The following is a 19,763-nucleotide window of genomic DNA, read 5'->3' on the forward strand; positions in this document are numbered from 1 at the left end:
GCCATTTCCTTCTCCAGAGGATCTTCCTGACCCAGGGATGGAACTCAGATCTCCTGCATTGCAGGCAGATTCTTTACCATCGGAGTCATCAGGAAGGCAAGTTGACAGTAGTATATAATGCTACTACTATGTACTACTGTACTTGCCTGGATGATTCCATGGACAGAGGAACCTGGTGGGCTACAGTCCATGGGGTCGCAAAGAGTCGGCAACAAGTGAACAAATCAGCATCAGCACATGTACTACTGTTAACTAGTGTTGTAATATCACATGCTGATGCCAACTCACTTAATCCTCACCAAAACTCCATAATCTAAGCATGGTTACAACCCTCCTTTTACTAATCAGAGAGTGTAAGAACCCTGTTCAAGGTCCACACATGACATGCAGCTAAACTGTGAGTCAAGATCAGGTAGTCTGGCTCCCGAGTCTGTTCTGACCCCTGCCTTCCACTCTCTCAAGTTCACTGTGGACACAGCTGGGTTAGTGTCCTCCCTAAAACTTTCCTTCTTCAAATCTTGGATGAGATTGGACACTGAGATTTCTTATGTGTCAGAGAAGAAGTAAGCTCTTCCGAGGGTGAGTTGGTCCAGGTTGACCTTGCACCCCCAGCTCTGGGGTAGAGGGTGCTGCCTGGGGACAGCCTGCCAGCCCTGAGTTAGCCCCTCCTTTCCAGCCCGTCCTTCCCTGTAACAGAGTCTGGAACCCTTAACAGTGTCTTACCTGTGAGATCTCAATCCCAAGGTGAGTGAGACCATGTGCACCTGGTTCACTAAACACATCCCTGTGTCATCCCGTGGGAGGGATGACTGGACCCCAAAAAGCATGCCCTGTGTTCTAGGTGTCTGGCTGATGGTTTCTGGTGATGGTGTGGAGTCCATAACTGGGTAAGGAATGATGACTCTGGGCCCAGAAGGAGTAGAGCATCAATTCTATGTGACTGAGCAGATCTTGGTCCTTCTCCAGCCCCTGAGTTTAAATTTTGGCTTTGATATTTACAATCAGTTTTTATCATTAATGTGTTAGAGGTCCAGATATAGAAGGAGATGGGGCTCAAGTACGGTCATGGAACTTGAGAATGAGAGGACCAGATGACAAGGAAGTGAATCTTGTATAAACAATGGGTAAATATTAGCATATTTAGAGAGAGGAAAGCTTGTGTTTAATTGTCTTTTCTCCTGAGTCTCAAGAAGGAAGGATGGGTATGGCAGGACAGAGAAGCTGTGTCTGCGGACCAGGATGAGGGGTCCTTCTGGTGGGGGATGTGGTAGGGCAGTTAAATGGCCAGCAGCGGCCCTGGGTGTGGGCCAGGCTGAAACATTAAGGTGGGCATGTGTGTGGCTCATGAAGCTGTCTCTAGCTCTGGTGGGGACTCTGGGGCCTGTGTGTTACAAATGCTTCCTTCCATGTCTGTGCTAAAAAGACAGAGTCAGGATGAGGGAGCCTCAGGGTGGGCTTGTTTGGACTACAGGGCTGCATCATGGGAATCTGGGGCCTGTTTGTTACAAATGCTTCCTTCCATGTCTGTGCTAAAAAGACAGAGTCAGGATGAGGGAGCCTCAGGGTGGGCTTGTTTGGACTACAGGGCTGCATCATGGGAATCTTGAGCCTGAGGGGGCATGAGGAAAGGGGGCAGCACATTAATGACCTTGAATTTTGATGGGGAAGCTCTCTCTTGCATCCCTTATGGTCCTTTTCAGTTCTATACTCATCCCAGGATTACCTTCTGGGGAGCATCTGAGAGTTTCTCTGATGAGTGGAAACAGAACAAGGCATCAGTGGCTAGACTGGACATCAGTCCCTTCTGCTTGTATCTGTCCCATCAACCCATCTGGGATTCCATTCTTGCCACCACCTTTCTTCTTAAATGCAGAACTGAGGAGGTGGGGTCACTGATGATTCCAGGAAGCACGAGCCCCTTCTCTTCTCTGCCTCACTTGCCCCTTCTTTCCCCATCACATGCAGCTATCATGTAGAAGAAGACTTTCTATTTCCCCTTCTGTTTGGAGCTGTTGCCTTAAATTACATTTTGCATCTTCTTTAGTTACAGTTTATAATACAAATGTGTTGTGAATCTTATCACACCATACTCTCAGCTTATGAGGGGGATAAATGCGAAGTTTAGAAAACTTTAGTATTTCTAAACTATAATTTTCTTGTTGTTGTTGTTTAGTTCCTTAGTTGTGTCCAACTCTTTTCAATTCAATGGACTGTGTTGGATGCGAAAGGACCACCAGGCCCTTCTGTCCACCGAATTATCCAGGAGTGGGTTGCCATTTCCTTCTCTAGGGGATCTTCCTGACCCAGGGATCAAATCCACATCTCCTGCTTTGTGGGCGGATTCTTTATTGCTGAGCCATCAGGGAAGCTCCACGCTTTCTTCCAGAGATCCCCGCTACTATTTTGGAAGACTAGAGTAGAATGATGATTCCTACTCTCTTTGTTTCCTTTAAAAGCAATCTCTTTCTCTCCATAAACATTTTTTTGGTGAGTATCTGAAAGAGATATTTCACATAAAATAAAATGCAATAAAGGGAAAGGGATTTAACATGTCTGATCGTCCCTATACGGAACCCGCCTGCCAATGCAGTTTTTATCCTTGAGTCAGAAAGATCCCTTTAGAAGGAAACAGCAATCCAGTCCAGTACTCTTGCCTGGGAAATCCGCTGGACAGAGGAGGCTGGCGAGCTACAGTCCAGGGGTTGCAAAGAGTCAGACACGACTGAGCACGCAGGCACGTGCTCCAGGACCCAGTCTCCAGATCATTCTGAGAATGGAGAAAAGACCTGCAATCTGATCCCCCCCAACTTGATGGGTCTCACTTCATGTCTCCACAGTCACCTCTGAATCGCTGTTCTCCTGGCCCTCATTTTCTGCTGACCTGATAAATATTATTGTATTTCAAGACTTCTTGTAGTTTTCTGCTTCCACCTTAACTCAGTGCTGGGGAAAATCATTACTTGATTCTACAAAATATATTCTCCACAGGCCAACAGATCCCACACCCAGACCCTGTGAGATCTCACCGTCTGCAGATGTCGACCAGGGTGATTAGGAGAGAGAAAGGCACTCATGGTTTTTGATGCACCTTTTCTATCCTAGTCCCAGTCACGGGGCCCGGCTCTCAGGACCACGGAAGCAGGAGGTCAAAGGACCGTGTTGCTCATATAAGGAAATGTGGAAGATTCAGAAGCTCATTGGTGTCTGAGCTTCAGAAAGGGGCAGATGCAGCCTCCGATAGTGCCTGAAATGGTGAAAGGTGTTGCTATTGGCTCTCAGAAGGGAGGATGTAGGGGGTGGTCTATATAGACCCCGGTCGGCACCCTGACGCCTCCTCACAGGCTGATCCTGCGGCTGGGACTGTGATCTTGGGGTCGTGGGGTCAGGATGGCAATGAGCAGACACCTCTCCCTCCCGGGACTCTGTGTCCTCCTCCTCGGCACCGTGGTGGGTGGTCAAGGTAAGAGCTGCCCCGCTGTCCTGGGTCAATAGCAGGGAGTGGATGCCTTGGTGAAGTCAAAGATGTCTGTAGTTGTGGAGCCGAGCCTCAGTGTTTTTGACCAAAAAGGAGCCACGCTGACTGTGAATACTGGTCCTTCTCCTGTGGAGGGTCCACTGGTCGTAGCGGCGGATTTTACAGAGCAGTGAGGTTTGGTCTGGACCGAGCTGGGTCAGCCTGAGTCCCTCCACTGTCTCGCTTGTTCTCAGGGAGCTTCCAGGAGTCCCACTGGCTCCCAGAGTGTGGAAGGTCCAGCGACTGACCTCAGCTGGGACTCTGGGCTGTTCCCACATGCTCCACAAGCCTGGTGTGTGAGCACTGCCCCTGGGTCCCCGTGTTTCCTGTGTCTGTGCTCCTGTAGGCTCTGTGTTTCTCTCTCTCTGTGTGTCTGTGTGTGTGTGTGTATGTGTAGGGTGTGAGAGTATATGTGAGGGTGTTTGTGGGTGTATGAGGCTGTATGAGAGTGTGGAGCCTGTCTGTGTGAGAGGAATGAGACTGCTGAGCAGGGACCGAGTCCGTTGGTCTGTGAAACACACAGGGTGCCCGCAGGGCTGGGTGTCATGTCTGCCGCATGTAACCAGATCAGAGATTATTGTGTACCTGCCTGCCTCTCTCTGGGTCCTCTCTCCCATCCCCTGGCCTCCCATATTTCTTGTCCTGCCTTAAAATATAAATTTTATTTCATCAGGCATTTAGTAGTTTTCAACATTTCTGCTATTATGAAAAAAGTTGCTCTGAGCTTTTCTGTATTTAAATGTAAAGACCATTCATGATTATTTCTCTAATGATGTTCTCTGGGTGGAACTGTTGTTTAATGGGCTGTGAATATCTTTAAGGCTTTTGGTGCATAGAGATTAAGTGCCTTTTGAAACGTTTACCGTGAGTTTTATTTCCACTAGTATTTTGGGAGAATATTAGTTTCCACTAACCCTCACCAACATTTGCTTTTTACCAAGCTTTAAAATCTTATCCAGTTTCATAGGCAAAAACTAGCATATATTCACTAATTTAATGCTTCATTTCCTCCTTCATTTCTTGCTGATGACATTTGTGCTTTTTAAATTGTGATGTTTGTCATTTTGGCATGATTTATATTGGAGCTCTCTATACTACTACTGTGACTACTGCCCCAGTTCAGTTCAGTCGCTCAGTTGTGTCAGCCTCTTTGCAACCCCATGGACTGCAGCACGATGGGCTTCCCTCTCCATCACCAACTCCTGAAACTTGCTCAGACTCATGTCTTTTGAGTCAGTGATGCCATCCCACCATCTCATCCTCCCTTCCCCTTCTTCTCCTACCTTCAATCTTTCCCAGGATCAGGGTCTTTTCAAATGAGTCAGTTCTTCCCATTAGGTGGCTGAAGTATTGGAGCTTTAGCATCAGTCCTTCCAATGAATATTCAAGACTGATTTCCGTTCAGATGGACTGATTTGTTCTCCTTGCAGTCCAAGGGACTCTCAAAAGTCTTCTCCAATACCACAGTCCAAATGCATCAGTTCTTCAGTGCTCAGCTTTCTTTATGGTCCAATTCTCACATCCATACATGACTAGTGGGAAAACCATAGCTTTGGCTAGATGGGCTTTTGTCAGCAAAGCAATGTCTCTGCTTTTTAATACGCTATCTAGGTTTGTCATAGCTTTTCTTCCAAGGAACAAGTGTCTTTTAACTTCATGGCTGCAGTCACCTTCTGCAGTGATTTTCGAGCTCCCCAAAATAATGTCAGCCACTGTTCCCATTGTTTTCCCATCTATTTGCCATGAAGTGATGGGACCAGAGGCCATGTCTTAGTTTTTTGAATGTTGAGCTTTAAGCCAACTTTTTCACTCTTCTCTTTCACTTTCATCAAGAGGCTCTTTAGTTCTTCTTCCCTTTCTGCCATAAGGGTGGTGTCATCTGCATATCTGAGGTTATTGATATTTCTCCCGGCAATCTTGATTCCAGCTTGTGCTCCATTCAGCCTGGCATTTCGCATGATGTACTCTGCATATAAGTTAAAAAAGCAGGGTGACAATATACAGCCTTGATGTACTCCTTTCCCTATTTGGACCCAGTCTGTTGTGCCTTGTCCAGCTCTGACTGTTGCTTCCTGACCTGCATCCAGATTTCTAAGGAGGCAGGTAAGGTGGTCTGGTTTTCCCATCTCTTTAAGAATTTCCCACAGTTTGTTATGATCCACACAGTCAAAAGCTTTGGTGTAGTCAATGAAGCAGAAATACATGCTTTTCTAGAACTCTCTTGCGTTTTCGATGATCCAACGAATTTTGGCAATTTGATCTCTGGTTCCTCTGTCTTTTCTAAATCCAGCTTGTAGTTTTGGACGTTCACGGTTCATGTACTGTTGAAGCCTGGCTTGGAGAATTTTGAGCATTACTTTGCTAGTGTGTGAGATGAGTGAAACAGTGTCGTAGTTTGAATACTCTTTGACATTGCCTTTCTTTGGGATTGGAATGAAAACTGACCTTTTCCAGTCCTGTGGCCACTGCTGGGTTTTCCAAATTTGCTGGCATATTGAATGCAGCACTTTCACAGCATCATCTTTTAGGATTTGAAATAGTTCAGCTGGAATTCCATCACCTCCTCTAGTTGTTACCTATATGAATTTGAGTGCACAATAGTCCTACAAGGCAGAATACATTTATCTCAAAAACCAGATCAGGAAACTGAGGCAAAGCAAAGTTAAATCACTTGCCTAAATAAGACAGATAAGATTTGAGTAAGTAGCACAGATAAAATTAGAACCCGAGCATTGGCCTTTCCAGGTGGTGTTAGCGGTAAAGAAGCCACCTGCCAATGCAGGAGATGTAAGAGACATGGGTTCAATCCCTGGGTCAGGAAGACCACATGAAGAAGGCCATGGCAACCCACTCCTGTATTCTTGCCTGGAGAATCCCATGAACAGAGGACCTTGGCCAGCTACAGTCCATGGGGTTGCAAAGAGTCAGACATGACTGAGCAGGCATCTTGGATACCTTGTTTCTCCTAATGGCATCCATAATTCCTGTAGGTTTTCTTTATTCCTTTGCATTCTTTTTGCTCCTCTGATTGGATAATTTCAACTGCTCTTTCTTTTAGCTCATTGAGTCTTCTGCTTGGTCAAGTCTGCATTTTTTAAAACTTTTTGTTTCATATTGGAGTATAGCCAATTAACAATGTTGTGATAGCTTCCGGTGAACAGCAAAGAAACTCATCCATACATATATATATGTGTATCCATTCTCCCACAAACTTCCGTCCCATTCAGGCTGCCATATAACAGTCAGTAGGAGTCGGTCCTAAATTCCTTGACTATCCCTTCCCTTCATTCTTTTCCCTTGGTAACGATAAGTTAAGTTCTCTAATATGTGAGTTTCTTTCTGTTTTGTAAATAAGTCCATTTTTAAAATTTCTTTTTGGAATCATATATAAGGGGTATCATATGATATTTCTCCTTCTCTATCGGATAGTCAAGTCTGTTTTTGATGCTCTGTATTGAATTCTTGAGTTCATTCATTGTATTATTCAGCTCCGGAATTTCTGGTTAGTTTTTTGCTTTTTTTTAATGATTCTATCTGTTTGAAACTCAATAAATTTACAAGCTCCCTTCATATTTGAGCCGATTTTCCCCTCCTATTTTATTAGGTCTTTAATGATTTTAGATAATTTTTAGTAAATTAATTCTACTTTTTCAGCAGAAGAGATAGCCTCAATAAGGAAGTCCACCATTACTGAGAAAATCTCCTAGACCTCTCCGCAGTAATGAAATCACATATGTGTTTGTGTCATAAACGAGATAAAAGCTCCATGTAGGCAAGGACATTGTCTTATTATTTTCTGTATTTATAGTACTTTAAAAATACCTGCCTCTCCATAGATAATTTTATCATTAATAAAATTTTAATTATTTAGTGTTAATTTAAAAAAAAGTAGCTTCTTGTGTGCTTTCAGGATCCTATTCCATGCTTTACTCTTACATCAGTGTCAGAATTCTAAAATATCTGAGTAAGCATCATAGGGTGTCTCTCTACTTCTACTGTTTCCCTTACCTCCCCCCAAGTATCTATATTTCCTTCCTAGGGTGGACCTCTCTGGGTCTGTGGAGTAAACTGTGTCCCTCCATAATTAATATGTTGAATCCTAGCCCCTAGTGTGACTGCACTGGAGGTAGGGTCTTTAGGAAGCAACTGAGGTTTAATAGGCTTCCCTGTTGGCTCAGTAGTAAAGAATCCTCTTGCCAATGCAGGAGAGGCGAGTTTGATCCCTGGGTCAGGAAGATCCCTGGAGAAGGAAATGGCAACCCAATCCAGTACTTTTGCCTGGGAAATCCCATGGACAGAGGAGACTGGCAGACTACAGTCCATATGTCACAAGAGTTGGACACAATTTAGCGACTAAACCACTAACACCAAGGTTAAATAAGGTCATAAGGATGTGGCCTTAACCCAATAGGTGACTTCATTAGAAGAGAATGAGACAGATCTCCCTCCCTCTCTCCCTGTGCATCTGTCCCGAGGAAAGGCCAGGTGAGCAAACATTGGGGGAGCCATAGCTACAAGCCAAGAGCAGAGGTCTCAGAATGAACACCGCCTTGCCAGCACGTTGATCTAGCACTTACCATCCTCCAGAACTGTGATAAGATAAATAATTTCTGTTTTTCAAGCAGCCAGATTCCAGTTTTTGGGTGGCTGCCTGCCTGATCTGACTATACACCAGGATCTTCTCCGGTTCAGTATTTCCCCAGATGTTCCTGCTGTGATGCACCACTTTGGTTTCCAGAGTGAGAGCACAAGGAGCAGGGTGGAGATGTGAGTGCTGTTAAGGGTGCCTCAGGGACAACATCTTGGTAGAGTGTAAGAAAGATTCTCATTTTCTGACCTGAATTTAAAGCTAATGGTGCCGATCAAGGTCTCAGGGAACTCACTTCTCAGTTCCTGACAGGCAGGCAGGAGCCTGAGACACTGGGTGAGATCTAATGTGATAGAGAGAGGTGGTTTCGGTCCCAGGTTCAGGTGGGACCAGGCAGCAGACCTGGTCACACAGGAAGAAGTCTCACCTGGAAGAAGCAGTGAAGGCTCATGTATAAACACCCAGCTTGTTCACCTGCTGTCTTCTGACTCTGGAGGGAAGCCCTGCATCAGTTATGGGTTGTTGTGCAACCAATTACAACTGAACTCGGCAGCTTAGGTCAGCAAACACCTAGTATCTCACACTTTCTGTGGGTCAAGAATTGACATGGCTTACCTGGGTCCTCAGAATCATGATGTCTCACAAGGATGCAATCATCTGAAGGTTCAACCAGGGGAGGATATCGCCCATGTACTTCCCTGGTTGTTAGCAGCATTCAGACTTTGGTAGATTGTTGAGCTGAAATCTAATCTCATAAGTGACATCTCATCCCTTTTGCCAAATTCCATGTGTTAGATGCATGTTACTAGGTACATTTGAGTGTGGGGATTACACAAGGATGCGAACACTAAGCAGCAGAAATAATCAGAACACTTTAGAGCCTGTTACCACAGCCCTCTGTTTCTAAGCTGGATGAGATGCTCCCTATGGACAGGGAAGGAGAGGGAGGATTCCTCCCTGGATCCCGGGCCATGAGCTGTAACTGAGATGGGGAAGCTGGGCCCTAGTAGCCTTGGGCACATCTACAGGGAGAGCAGCATCCAGAGTCTCTGAAGGCCTATCTTCGGTGGTGTCCCTGGAGCTGGTTGTACAAGTTCATGAGAAATACTTGGTTCCTCCCTTCCTGCTCCGAGTACAGTGATGGAACATTGGGAGCTTAGAGTTGGTTATGGTGGGCATATATATACCACAGAAATCAACAAATGCTATACACAGAGAATTTTTTTCAGAGATCAGAGTGTTCATTTTTTATTACTTGGCAGTATACTAATGCATGGTGTCCTAAGACCTGTCCTGCATTTTTGTCTGTGTCTGTCTTGCAGATCTGGAGCTGAGGCTGAAGGATGGAGGTCACCGCTGTGAGGGGAGAGTGGAAGTGAAGCTCCAAGGAGAATGGGGCACAGTGGTTGATTCCAAGTGGAGCTTAGAAGAGGCAGCTGTGGTGTGCAGACAGCTGGGGTGTGGAGCTGTTGTTGATGCTCCCCAAGGAGCTTACTTTGGACCAGCAGTTGGCCCCATTTGGTTTTCTTATATTTCCTGCATTGGGACAGAGTCAGCTATCATGGAGTGTACCTATCCTACTGTTAAAGATTATCGTCCTGAGGGCTTTTCCCATGATCGCGATTCTGGAGCAGTCTGCTCAGGTAAGTCCTGTCTTGTCTGGGAGGGGATCTCCAGCAGGAAAAGCCTCAGTCTCATTCCCAGCCTAACTATAAGAATTGGAATCACAGCCTTTAGTACATACATGGATGAAGGTTCCAGCCACATAGTTATTCCTAGAGCAGTAGGTGTTCAAGGGAGCAGAAGGTCTTGCTTGGCCCTGAACAGGAAAGGCTCCAGATCCATTGGTCACTGTACCCTTCAGGTTTGTGTGATGTGTCACAGGAGGCAGTGAGAGGAGTCAAATATATCATACATGTATAACTGCCTGGTTGAACCTATGTTAACTAGGTTCATCATGGTAGGTTTTTGTTTTTCCATAGGATGGTCAGACAAGTGCAGCTATAAGAGGTGATATAGTAGAGGTATAGGTAAGAGGAGGTGTGAGTTCATTATACTCACAGGTCCTAGAGAGACAGAATATCAGGAGGTGGGTACTTGGGGGAGGTGCCAATAGAACACCCTGATCCAAGAAGTGGTGTCTCCAAAATGGAGTGTGAAGACCCATGGACGAGTGAGAATACATATATATGGATCTTGTTTTTGTTTTCATCCAGCCAATCTATGTCTTTTGGTTAGAGCATTGAATCAGTTTACATTTAAAGGAATTATGGAAATGTATGTTCTTACTGACATTCTGTTACTTGCTTTGTATTTTTTTGGTAGGTCTTTTTTTCTTCCCATCTTCTTTGGTTCTCTTCTCATTATTTGATGGCTATCTTTAATGTTTTGTTTGGATTCCTTTTTCTTTATTGTGTGAATAGATGCTGTAGATTTTTGGTTTGCGGATAGCATGAGGTTTTGATATGCAGTCTATTGTAAGTTGCTGGACTCATAATTTCCAATGCGTTTCCAATATCTTGCATTTTTACTCTCCTCATGATTGCTAGTTTTCGTATCATATTTATGTGTGAAAGCTTTCCTAATTTTACTGTATGTTTGCTTTTACTGGTAAGCTTTCTCATTCATACTTTCTTTTTCCTTCTCTGGCCTTTTAATTTTCTGTCTAGAGAAGTTCCTTTAGCACTTGGAAATTGGTATACTGGTGCTGAATGTTGAGCTTTAAGCCATCTTTTTCACTCAACATACCGAAAACATTCAGCTCAACATTCAGAACACAAAGATCATGGCATCCGGTCCCATCACTTCATGGCAAATAGATGGAGAAACACTGGAAACTGTGGCAGACTTTATTTTGAGGGTTCCAAAATCACTGAAGTTGGTGACTGCAGCCATGAAATAAAAAGACGCTTACTCATTGGAAGAAAAGTTATGAGCAACATAGACAGCATATTAAAAAGCCGAGACATTACTTTGCCAACAAAGGTCCGTCTAGTCAAAGCTATGGTTTTTCCAGTAGTCATGTATGGATGTGAGAGTTGGATTATAAAGAAAGCTGAGCACTGAAGAATTGATGCTTTTGAACTGTGGTGTTGGAGAAGATTCTTGAGAATCCTTGGTCAGCAAGGAGATCCAACAGGTCATCCTAAAGGAGATCAGTCCTGAATGTTCATTGGAAGGACTGATGTTGAAGCTGAAACTCCAATACTTTGGCCACCTGATGCGAAAAACTAACTCATTTGAAAAGACCCTGATCCTGGGAAAGATTGAAGGCAAGAGAAGAAGGGGACAACAGAAGATGAGATGGTTGGATGGCATCACTGACTCAGTGGCTATGAGTTGAGCAAGCTCCGGGAGTTGGTGATGGAACGGGAGACCTGGCGTGCTGCAGTCAATGGGGTTGCAGAGTCAGACATGACTGAGCAACTGAACTGACTGACTGACTGATAGTGGTGCTGAATTCTTTTAGCTTTTTCTTGTCTGTAAAGCTTTTGATTTCTCCACAGAATCTGAACAAGGGCCTTGCTGGAGAGAGTATTCTTGATTTTAGGTTTCCCCCTTTTATCAGTTTAAATATATGATGCCACTCCCTTCTGGCCTGCAGAGTTTCTGCTGAAAAATCAGCTGATAAACTGATGAAGATTCCTTGTAAGTTATTTGTTGTTCTTTCCTTGTTGCTTTTAATAGTCTATCTTTGTCTTTAGCCGTGGTCAATTTGATTAATGTGTGTCTTGACATGTTCCTTCTTGGGTTTATCCCCTTTAGGACTCTGTGCTTTCGGACTTCAGTAACTATTTCCCTTCCTATGTTAGGGAAGTTTTCAGCTATTCTCTTTTCAAATATTTTCTCAGCCCTCTTCTCCTTCTGGGACCCCTACAATGTGAATGTTTGTGCATTTAATGTTGTCCCAGAGGTTTCTTAAACTGTTCTCACATCTTTTCATTCTTTTTTCTGTCCCATAACAGTGACTTTTCACCATTCTGTCTTCTAGCTCGCTTATCTCTTTTTCTGCCTCATTTATTTTTCTATTGATTCCTTCTAGCATACTTTTCATTTTTTCTACTGTGTTATTCTTCAACTCTGTTCTGTATATCTTCTAGCTCTCTGTTAAACATTTTTTGCCTCATCTCATTCCATGCCTCCATTCTTTTCCCAAAATCTTGGATCATCTTCACTATCATTACTCTGCATTTTTTTTCAGGCAGATTGCCTATGTCCACTTGACTTAGTTGTTCTTCTGGGATTTTATCTTGTTCCTTTGCCTGGAATATATTCCTCTGCTATCTCATTTTGTCTAACTTTCTGCATTTGTGGTCACTCTTCCACAGGCTGGAGGGTTGTCCTTCTTCTTCCTTTTGGTGTCTGCTCTCTGGCGGGTGAGACTCAGCTGGAGGTTTGTGCAGGCTTCCTGGTGGGAGGGATTGGCGCCTGCTGACTACAGGATGGAGCTAGTTCTTGATCTTCTGGTGTGCAAGGCCATGCCAAAAGATGTGTATAGAGGCAACTGTGGGCTCAGAAATACTTTAGACTGCCTATCTGCTAATGGGCAGGGCTGTATTCCTGCCCTGTGGGTTGTTTGACCTGAGACATCCCATCACTGGAGCCTGCAGGCTGTTGGGTGGGGCCAGATCTTGGTGTCAAAATGGCAGCCTCCAGGGGAGCTCACACCAATGAGTACTCCCTGGTACTTCTGACACTTCCCTGTAGTGGGCCACAGCTGACCCCACCTCTCCAGGAGACCCTATAAGACAAGCAGGTAGGCCTGGCTTTGGCTTCTGTGAAGTCATGGCTTTTTCCCTAGGCCCCATTGGGCTTCCCTGGGAGCTCAGCTGGTAAAGAATCTGCGTACAATCCCGGTTCAATTCCTGGGTTGGGAAGACCCACTGGAGAAGGAATAGGCTACCCACTCCAGTGTTCTTGGGCTTTTCTTGTGGCTCAGACAATAAACAATTTGTCTGTAATGCAGGAGACCCGGGTTCAATCCCTAGGTTGAGAAGATCCCCTGGAGGAGGGAAAGGCTACCCACTCCAGTATTCTGGCCTGGAGAGTTCCAAGGACAAAGAAGACTGGCAGGCTACAGTTCATGGGTTCACAAAGTGTTGGAATAACTGAGCGACTTTCACTTCACTTCCCTTGTTCCTGTGGAGTTCCTATGATCAAGCCCCCTGGCCTTCAAAACCTAGTGCTCTGGGGGCTCCTCTTCCTGATGCCAGACCCCCAGGGTGGAGAACTTGACCTGAGTTTCAGAAGCATTCGGTGGAGAATCTGTCATATAATTATTTTCCAGTTTGTGGATCACTCACCTGGTGGGTATGAGATTTGATTATATTGTAAATGCACCCCTCCTACCATCTGACTGTGGCTTCTTCTTTCTCATTCGACGTAGAATATCTTTTTTCATAGGTTACACTCTTTTTTTGTTGAACTGGAGTCTTCTGCATTGCAGGTAGATTCTTTACCAACTGAGCTATCAGGGAAGCCCTTAAAATGTAGTTTGTCAGTTCAGTTCAGTTCATTTCAGTTCAGTGGCTCAGTTGTGTCTGACACTTTCTGACGCATGAACTGCAGCACGCCAGGCTTCCCTGTCCATCACCGACTCCCAGAGTTTATTCAAACTCATGTCCATTGAGTCAGTGATGCCATCCAGCCATCTCATCCTCTGTTGTCCCCTTCTCCTCCTGCCCCCAATCCTTCCCAGCATCAGGGTCTTTTCCAATGAGTCAGCTCTTCGCATCAGGTGGCCAAAGTATTGGAGTTTCAGCTTCAGCATCAATCCTTCCAATGAATATTCAGGACTGATTTCCTTTAGGATGGACTGGTTGGATCTCTTTGCAGTCCAAGACTCTCAAGAGTCTTCTCCAACACCACAGTTCAAAAGCATCAATTCTTCAGTGCTCAGCTTTCTTTATAGTCCAACTTTCACACCCATACATGACTACTGGAAAAACCATAGCTGTGACTAGATGGACCTTTTTTGGCAAAGTAATGCCTCTGCTTTTATATCCGCTGTCCAGGTTGTTCATAACTTTTCTTCCAAGGAGTAAGCATCTTTTAATTTTATGGCTGCAATCACCATCTGCAGTGATTTTGGAGCCCCCCAAAATAAAGTCTGACACTGTTTCCACTGTTTGCCCATCTATCTGCCATGAAGTGATGGGACCAGATGCCATGATCTGAGTTTTCTGAATGTTGAGCTTTAAGCCAACTTTTTCACTCTCCTCTTTCACTTTCATCAAGAAGCTCTTTAACAAATAATAAAACAAATTAATAAATCTTATAAAATGTTACTGCTCTTTTGGTCTTAAATATTCTATTATCTCAAAAATGTGCAATAGTTTTTGTATTTACACACAGAATTATCATTTAGAGCAGTCTTTATAGCTCTGTGTAGACCCAAGTTTTCACATGTTATCACTCTCCTGTAGCTTGAATAACTTACTATAACATGTTTTGTGTAGTTATGGTCTGGTGGTCTCAAATTCTATCATCTTTTTTATATGAAAACTTTCTAACTTTTAATAATTTTTAAAAATATTTTCACTGGTGACTGAGTTCTAGTTTAGAAAATTTCACCACACTACCTTAAAGATATTTTTACATTGGCCTATGGCTAGCATTGCCTCTAATAAATAGCCAGTAATACTTATTTTTGACCCCTTTTACATAACATGTCATTATTTCATGGCGCTTCTAGGTATTTTTCTGTTTGTTTGTTTATCACTGGTTTTCCATATTTATGTTATCAAGTGTCTGAGGTAGTTTTCCTTATTTTCATCTTTTAGAGTTTGTTTAGCTTTTTGGCTTGGTTTATAGCCTTCATTAAATTTGGAAAAAATTCCATCCATTATTTACTACTAGTTTTCTACTCATCCCTTATTCTGAGTCTCCAAATACACATATTTTCACGTGGTTTACTCTTGTCCCAAGTGCCACAGAGTTTCCATTCATGGTTTGTTTCCTGCCTTTATTCTCTCTGCTTAGTTTGGATAGTCTCTATTGATATGTGCTTAATTTCCCAACCCCCTTTTTTTGTTCTGCCATATCTAATCTCCTTTTATGTTAATCCAGACAATTTTTCATTACATACATTGATTTTTCAGTTTTAGAAGTTTCATTTGTCTATTTTTTCTAGTTTTTTCTCTCTGCTTTATTTTTTTTTTACATAAGGCATATTTACATTAGTGTCTTAAAATATTAGCAGTCAGTTAAATAATTTCTGGAATCTGTTTTTAGTGATTGCTCTTTTAAAATTTTGCTGTGAGTTACATTATTCTTTTTTAGAAAGCCATGTAATTTTTTGATTGGGTGTTGGGCATTGCTTAGAAGTCCTTTAACAGAAAGAATTCTAGCAATAAACAATCAGAATACAGTCAGGTAACAGGGAATTGTACTTGATGAATCAAACAATGTTTTTCACTGAATTACATTGCATTCTCTTCAAAATATGTCCCTTTGCTGACAAAGTGATAAATTTTTATTTTGGTTTCTCTACTTTAACTTCAAAACTTCTTGTTATCCCACTTTTGCTTGCCACATACCCAAATTACACTCCACTTCTACAGCAGTTGCTTTCCTTTTTCCATTTTCTTTGCCATCCATCCATATGTTTTAAAATTGTGTTTGCTTGTCTGAAGTGGGAGAAATGGGAAAGGATGGAACAGTTAGGTGGCATATAGGAGGAGCAGAGTGCAATGAAATATGCTAGTTACTAATTTAACAACTATTTTCCCCAAATACTTGTGTATTTTATACAGATGGAGGTTTTTGAAACTCAGAACCCTACAAATTAGGCCTTACTTGATTTCTGCTTCCTTCTTACTCCCTTCTCCCTCTCTTTTGGCAGCATGCCACCTTCTTTCAAAATTATAAAGCATTTATGAAGAAATTGGAGATATACATAAATAAAGTATCTTGTGTTCATCACTGGAGGTAACAGTATTGTAAAGTGATCTACAGGTTTTACGCAATCCCCCTCAAAAGTCCAATGGCATTCATTATAGATACAGAAAGTACAATCCTAAAATACAATCTAAAATATGTATATTATTTACTTTAAATCTATTCATGATTTTTTTGTTTTCTTACCGTTATTGACTTTTACTTTCATTACATTGTGGTCAGAAAAGATACTTGATTCAAATTTCCTTGAATTTGTTAAGACTTGTTTGCAACCCAACATGTCATTTATCCTGGAAAATATTCCATGTTTGCTTGAGAAAAATGCATATTGCTTTTCTATTTGAATGATCTATTAATTATAGAGAGTGGGATATTAAAGTTTGCTACTGTTAATGTATTGCTTCTACTTCTCCCTTAAGAGCTGTCCATGCTGTCTTGTACATAAATCCTATATTGTTGAGTACATCTACATCTGTAGTTGTTATATCTTCCAGTTGAACTGCTTCTTGTGACAGTTTTTGACTTAAAGTCTCTTTTGCCTGACTTAGATCTCTTTTAGTTATTATTGGCATGGCATCTCTTTCTCCATCTGTTCACTTTCAGCCTACGTGAGTCATGAAATCTAAAGTGAGTCTCTTACATACAGAATGTAGTTGGATCTTGTTTTTAATCCATTCAGATAATCTATATCTTTTGATACAAAAGCATAGTACATTCACATTTATAATCATACTGAAAGATAAGGACTTACATTGCCATTTTATTAATTATTTTCTCTCTGTTTTATAATTTCTTGTTCCTGCTTTCTTCTGTGCTTCGTTTGTGGCTTGATGATTTCTTATAGTGGTATGCTTTGATTAATTTCTCTTTTCGTGTGTATATGTACTATTCTTTTTATTGTAGTTACCATGGAACTTGTATAAAACATTTTATAACTATGACAGTATATATCAGAAGTTAAGTACTGTTATGAAAGCAACTTAATTTCAATAGCACGCAGAAACTGCATTTTACTCCTCCCCTACATTTTAAGTGATTGATGTTAGATTTTACTTCTTTCTATATTGTGTTTCCAACAGAAGCTTTCTCTAATTATAGTTACTTTTATGATTGTCTTTTGATTTATATTTACATGAAAGTGAAAGTGAAGTAGCTCAGTAGCGTCCGAATCTTTGCAACCCCATGGACTATAGCCTGCCACGCTCCTCCTTCCATGGGATTTTCCAGGCAAGAGTACTGGAGTGGGTTGCCATTGCCTTCTAATGTTCAAAGCAAGTTATGTACCACTCTTGCAGTATTACAATATTCAGTATTTCTCTTTAGATTTACCAGTAAGATTTACACTTTCATATATGAAGATACTTTTGTATCCTATCTTGTTTATTAATTAAACTTGAAGAACTCCTTTTAGCACTTGGGTAATGTAGTGATGATGAAATCCCTCAGATTCTACTTGTCATTTATATACATATATGACATTTTTATATATACGACATATATTTATATGTATATGACATGTCTATATATGCTTCCCTGGTGGCTCAAATGGTAAAAAAAATCTTCCTACAGTGAAAAATACCCAGGTTTGGTCCCTGCGTTGGGAAGATCCCCTAGAGAAGGGATTGTCTACCCACTCTAGTATTCTTGCCTAGAGAATTCCATGGACAGAAGAACCTAGTGGGCTATGTATAGTTCATGGTGTCACAAAGAGTTGGACATGACTGAACAACTAACACACACACAAATGTATGTATAACATGTATACATTATATAGCATATACACACACATGTATTATATAACATATATAATATACATATATTATTGTTGTTTTGGTGGTGGTGGTTGGGATTAAACCTGCATCTCCTGCATTGCAGGCTGATTCTTTAACTCTGAGCAACCTGGGAAGCGCTTTTGTGTCTATATACACACATATGTATATACACATATGTTGGGGTCCTTTAATGGACCAGGGTCTGGTGGTCCGCAGTCGACGATGAGAAAATGAAAGAGAGAAAGATAGATAGAGAGGAAAGGAAAGAGAGAGAGAGAGAGAAAGACACGGGGACCCAAGCCTCTGATGGAGGAAGGGTACTTTAATGATCTTTCTATGAGTATATATATACTGTGTTACACGAAATTTCTTTTGACAATGACAAAGGTCAGAAAACCAAACGTCCAGCAACCGCTACCAAGGGAAAAAGGGAATAATAATAATCGCAAGGTCAGGAGACAAACCATATCTCAAGAAAGAGTATTGACACTAACTAGTTTTGCCTAAGGAGAATGTTTACTGAAGGAGACCTGAGCCCGCCTCATTCCATGACCTCTGTCCTGAGAGCAGCTTGCCGATCCACTTGATAAGGAACAGAGGTTTTATGAGAAACAGCACGTAGAAATCCTCCTGTTAAACATCCCCTGATACACACACATATATATATAACTAATACCTCCATTTTTAAAGGACAGTTTAGCCATATAAAGTTTTGATGATTGGGTTGACAAGGTTTTCTTTTTTCCTGTGATACTATTGATGTATCATCCTGCTCTCTTGGCCTAAAAGGTTTCTAGTTTTAAAGGGTTTTTCTTGGTGACAAGCCAGTTTAATTTTCTGTTTTCAAAATTTTCTCTTTGTCTTTAAATTTTGGTAATTTAACCATAACATGTCTTGGCGTGGACCTCTTTGGGTTCCACCTATTTGGAAACTCATGGGCTTCATGAATCATGATGTCCATTTCCCTACATAGATTTGGGGATTTCTCAGTTATTATTTCTTTGAATAAGCTTTCTGCTCCTTTCTTTCTTTTTTTCCTACTGGGATTCTCAAATATATATATCTTGCTTGTGGTATCCCATATGTGCTATGTATTCTGTTCACTGTTTTTTCTTTTTGTTTTTCTAACTTGATAATTTCAAATGGAATATCTTCAAGCTTACTGATTCTTTGATTTCCATGATAGAGTTTGCTTCACATTTTTATTTGGATTTGTAATTCAATTATTGAATCCTTGAATTCCAGAATTTCTGTTTGGTATCTTTTTTTATGTTTTCTAGTTCTTTATGAAGCTTCTCATTTTGTTCATATACATTTTTCCTGATTGTATTTACTTGTCTGTCTGTATTCTTTTGTAGGTCATTGAGCTTCAAAACAATGAATTTGAATTTTGTATCAAGCAGTTCATAGATCTCTATTTCTTTAGGATTAGTTTGGGGGTTTATTAGTTTCCTTTGGTGGTGTCATGTTTGCTAGATTCTTCATGATCTGGGTAGACTTGCACTGGTGACAGTGCGTTTGAAGAAACAAACACTTCTTCAAGACTTTACAGACTGGTTTCCACAAGTAAAGACTTACTGCCTTGTCCTTGAACTGATAGGACTGCCTCTGGAATTATGGACTAGCAAAGCTGGAGTCAGGTTATGTGGCTGCTACTGGAGCTGCTTTGGGGTCTATGGTCAGTGGGTATGTAGCAAAGGCATGGATGGGTATGGTTTTCTCTGGGTTCGTGCATGGTCAGGATTACCTCCCTAGTGTGGTAGAATGGGTTTGGACCTAAGTCAAAGGGCTGCTTCATAATCCATACTCAGGTCTGCAATCGGTCACCCTGTTACCGGAGTTGCCAACAGGTTGTGCCTCCTTCTGGATGTCTGGGCAGACAAGAGTGCCCAGGACCATGGTGGTGGAGGGTTGGAGCAACATCATGGAGCTGATTCTGGGTCCACAGTTCTGTCTGAAGTTGGCACCATGTTGCTGGGGACACCCTGTT

General features: G+C 42.0%; 1 protein-coding gene across 9 annotated transcripts in view; it reads left to right on the forward strand.

Moving 5' to 3' along the window:
• The first annotated feature begins 3,332 nt into the window (after nucleotides 1-3,332).
• The window catches only part of LOC145544785 (antigen WC1.1-like), a 50,691-nt gene continuing 34,260 nt past the window's right edge, over nucleotides 3,333-19,763 (forward strand). For all 9 annotated transcript variants that reach the window (XM_081587979.1, XM_081587975.1, XM_081587976.1 and 6 more), the window contains exons 1-2: nucleotides 3,333-3,460; nucleotides 9,425-9,745. In XM_081587979.1, the coding sequence (XP_081444105.1) occupies nucleotides 3,388-3,460; nucleotides 9,425-9,745 (394 nt within the window). In that variant the 5' untranslated portion in view covers nucleotides 3,333-3,387. The remainder of the gene's footprint in view (nucleotides 3,461-9,424; nucleotides 9,746-19,763) is intronic.

The sequence above is a fragment of the Giraffa tippelskirchi genome, chromosome 4 (assembly GCF_054371585.1).
Source record: "Giraffa tippelskirchi isolate mGirTip1 chromosome 4, T2T-mGirTip1v1.2.pri, whole genome shotgun sequence".
NCBI classification, from domain to species: domain Eukaryota; kingdom Metazoa; phylum Chordata; class Mammalia; order Artiodactyla; family Giraffidae; genus Giraffa; species Giraffa tippelskirchi.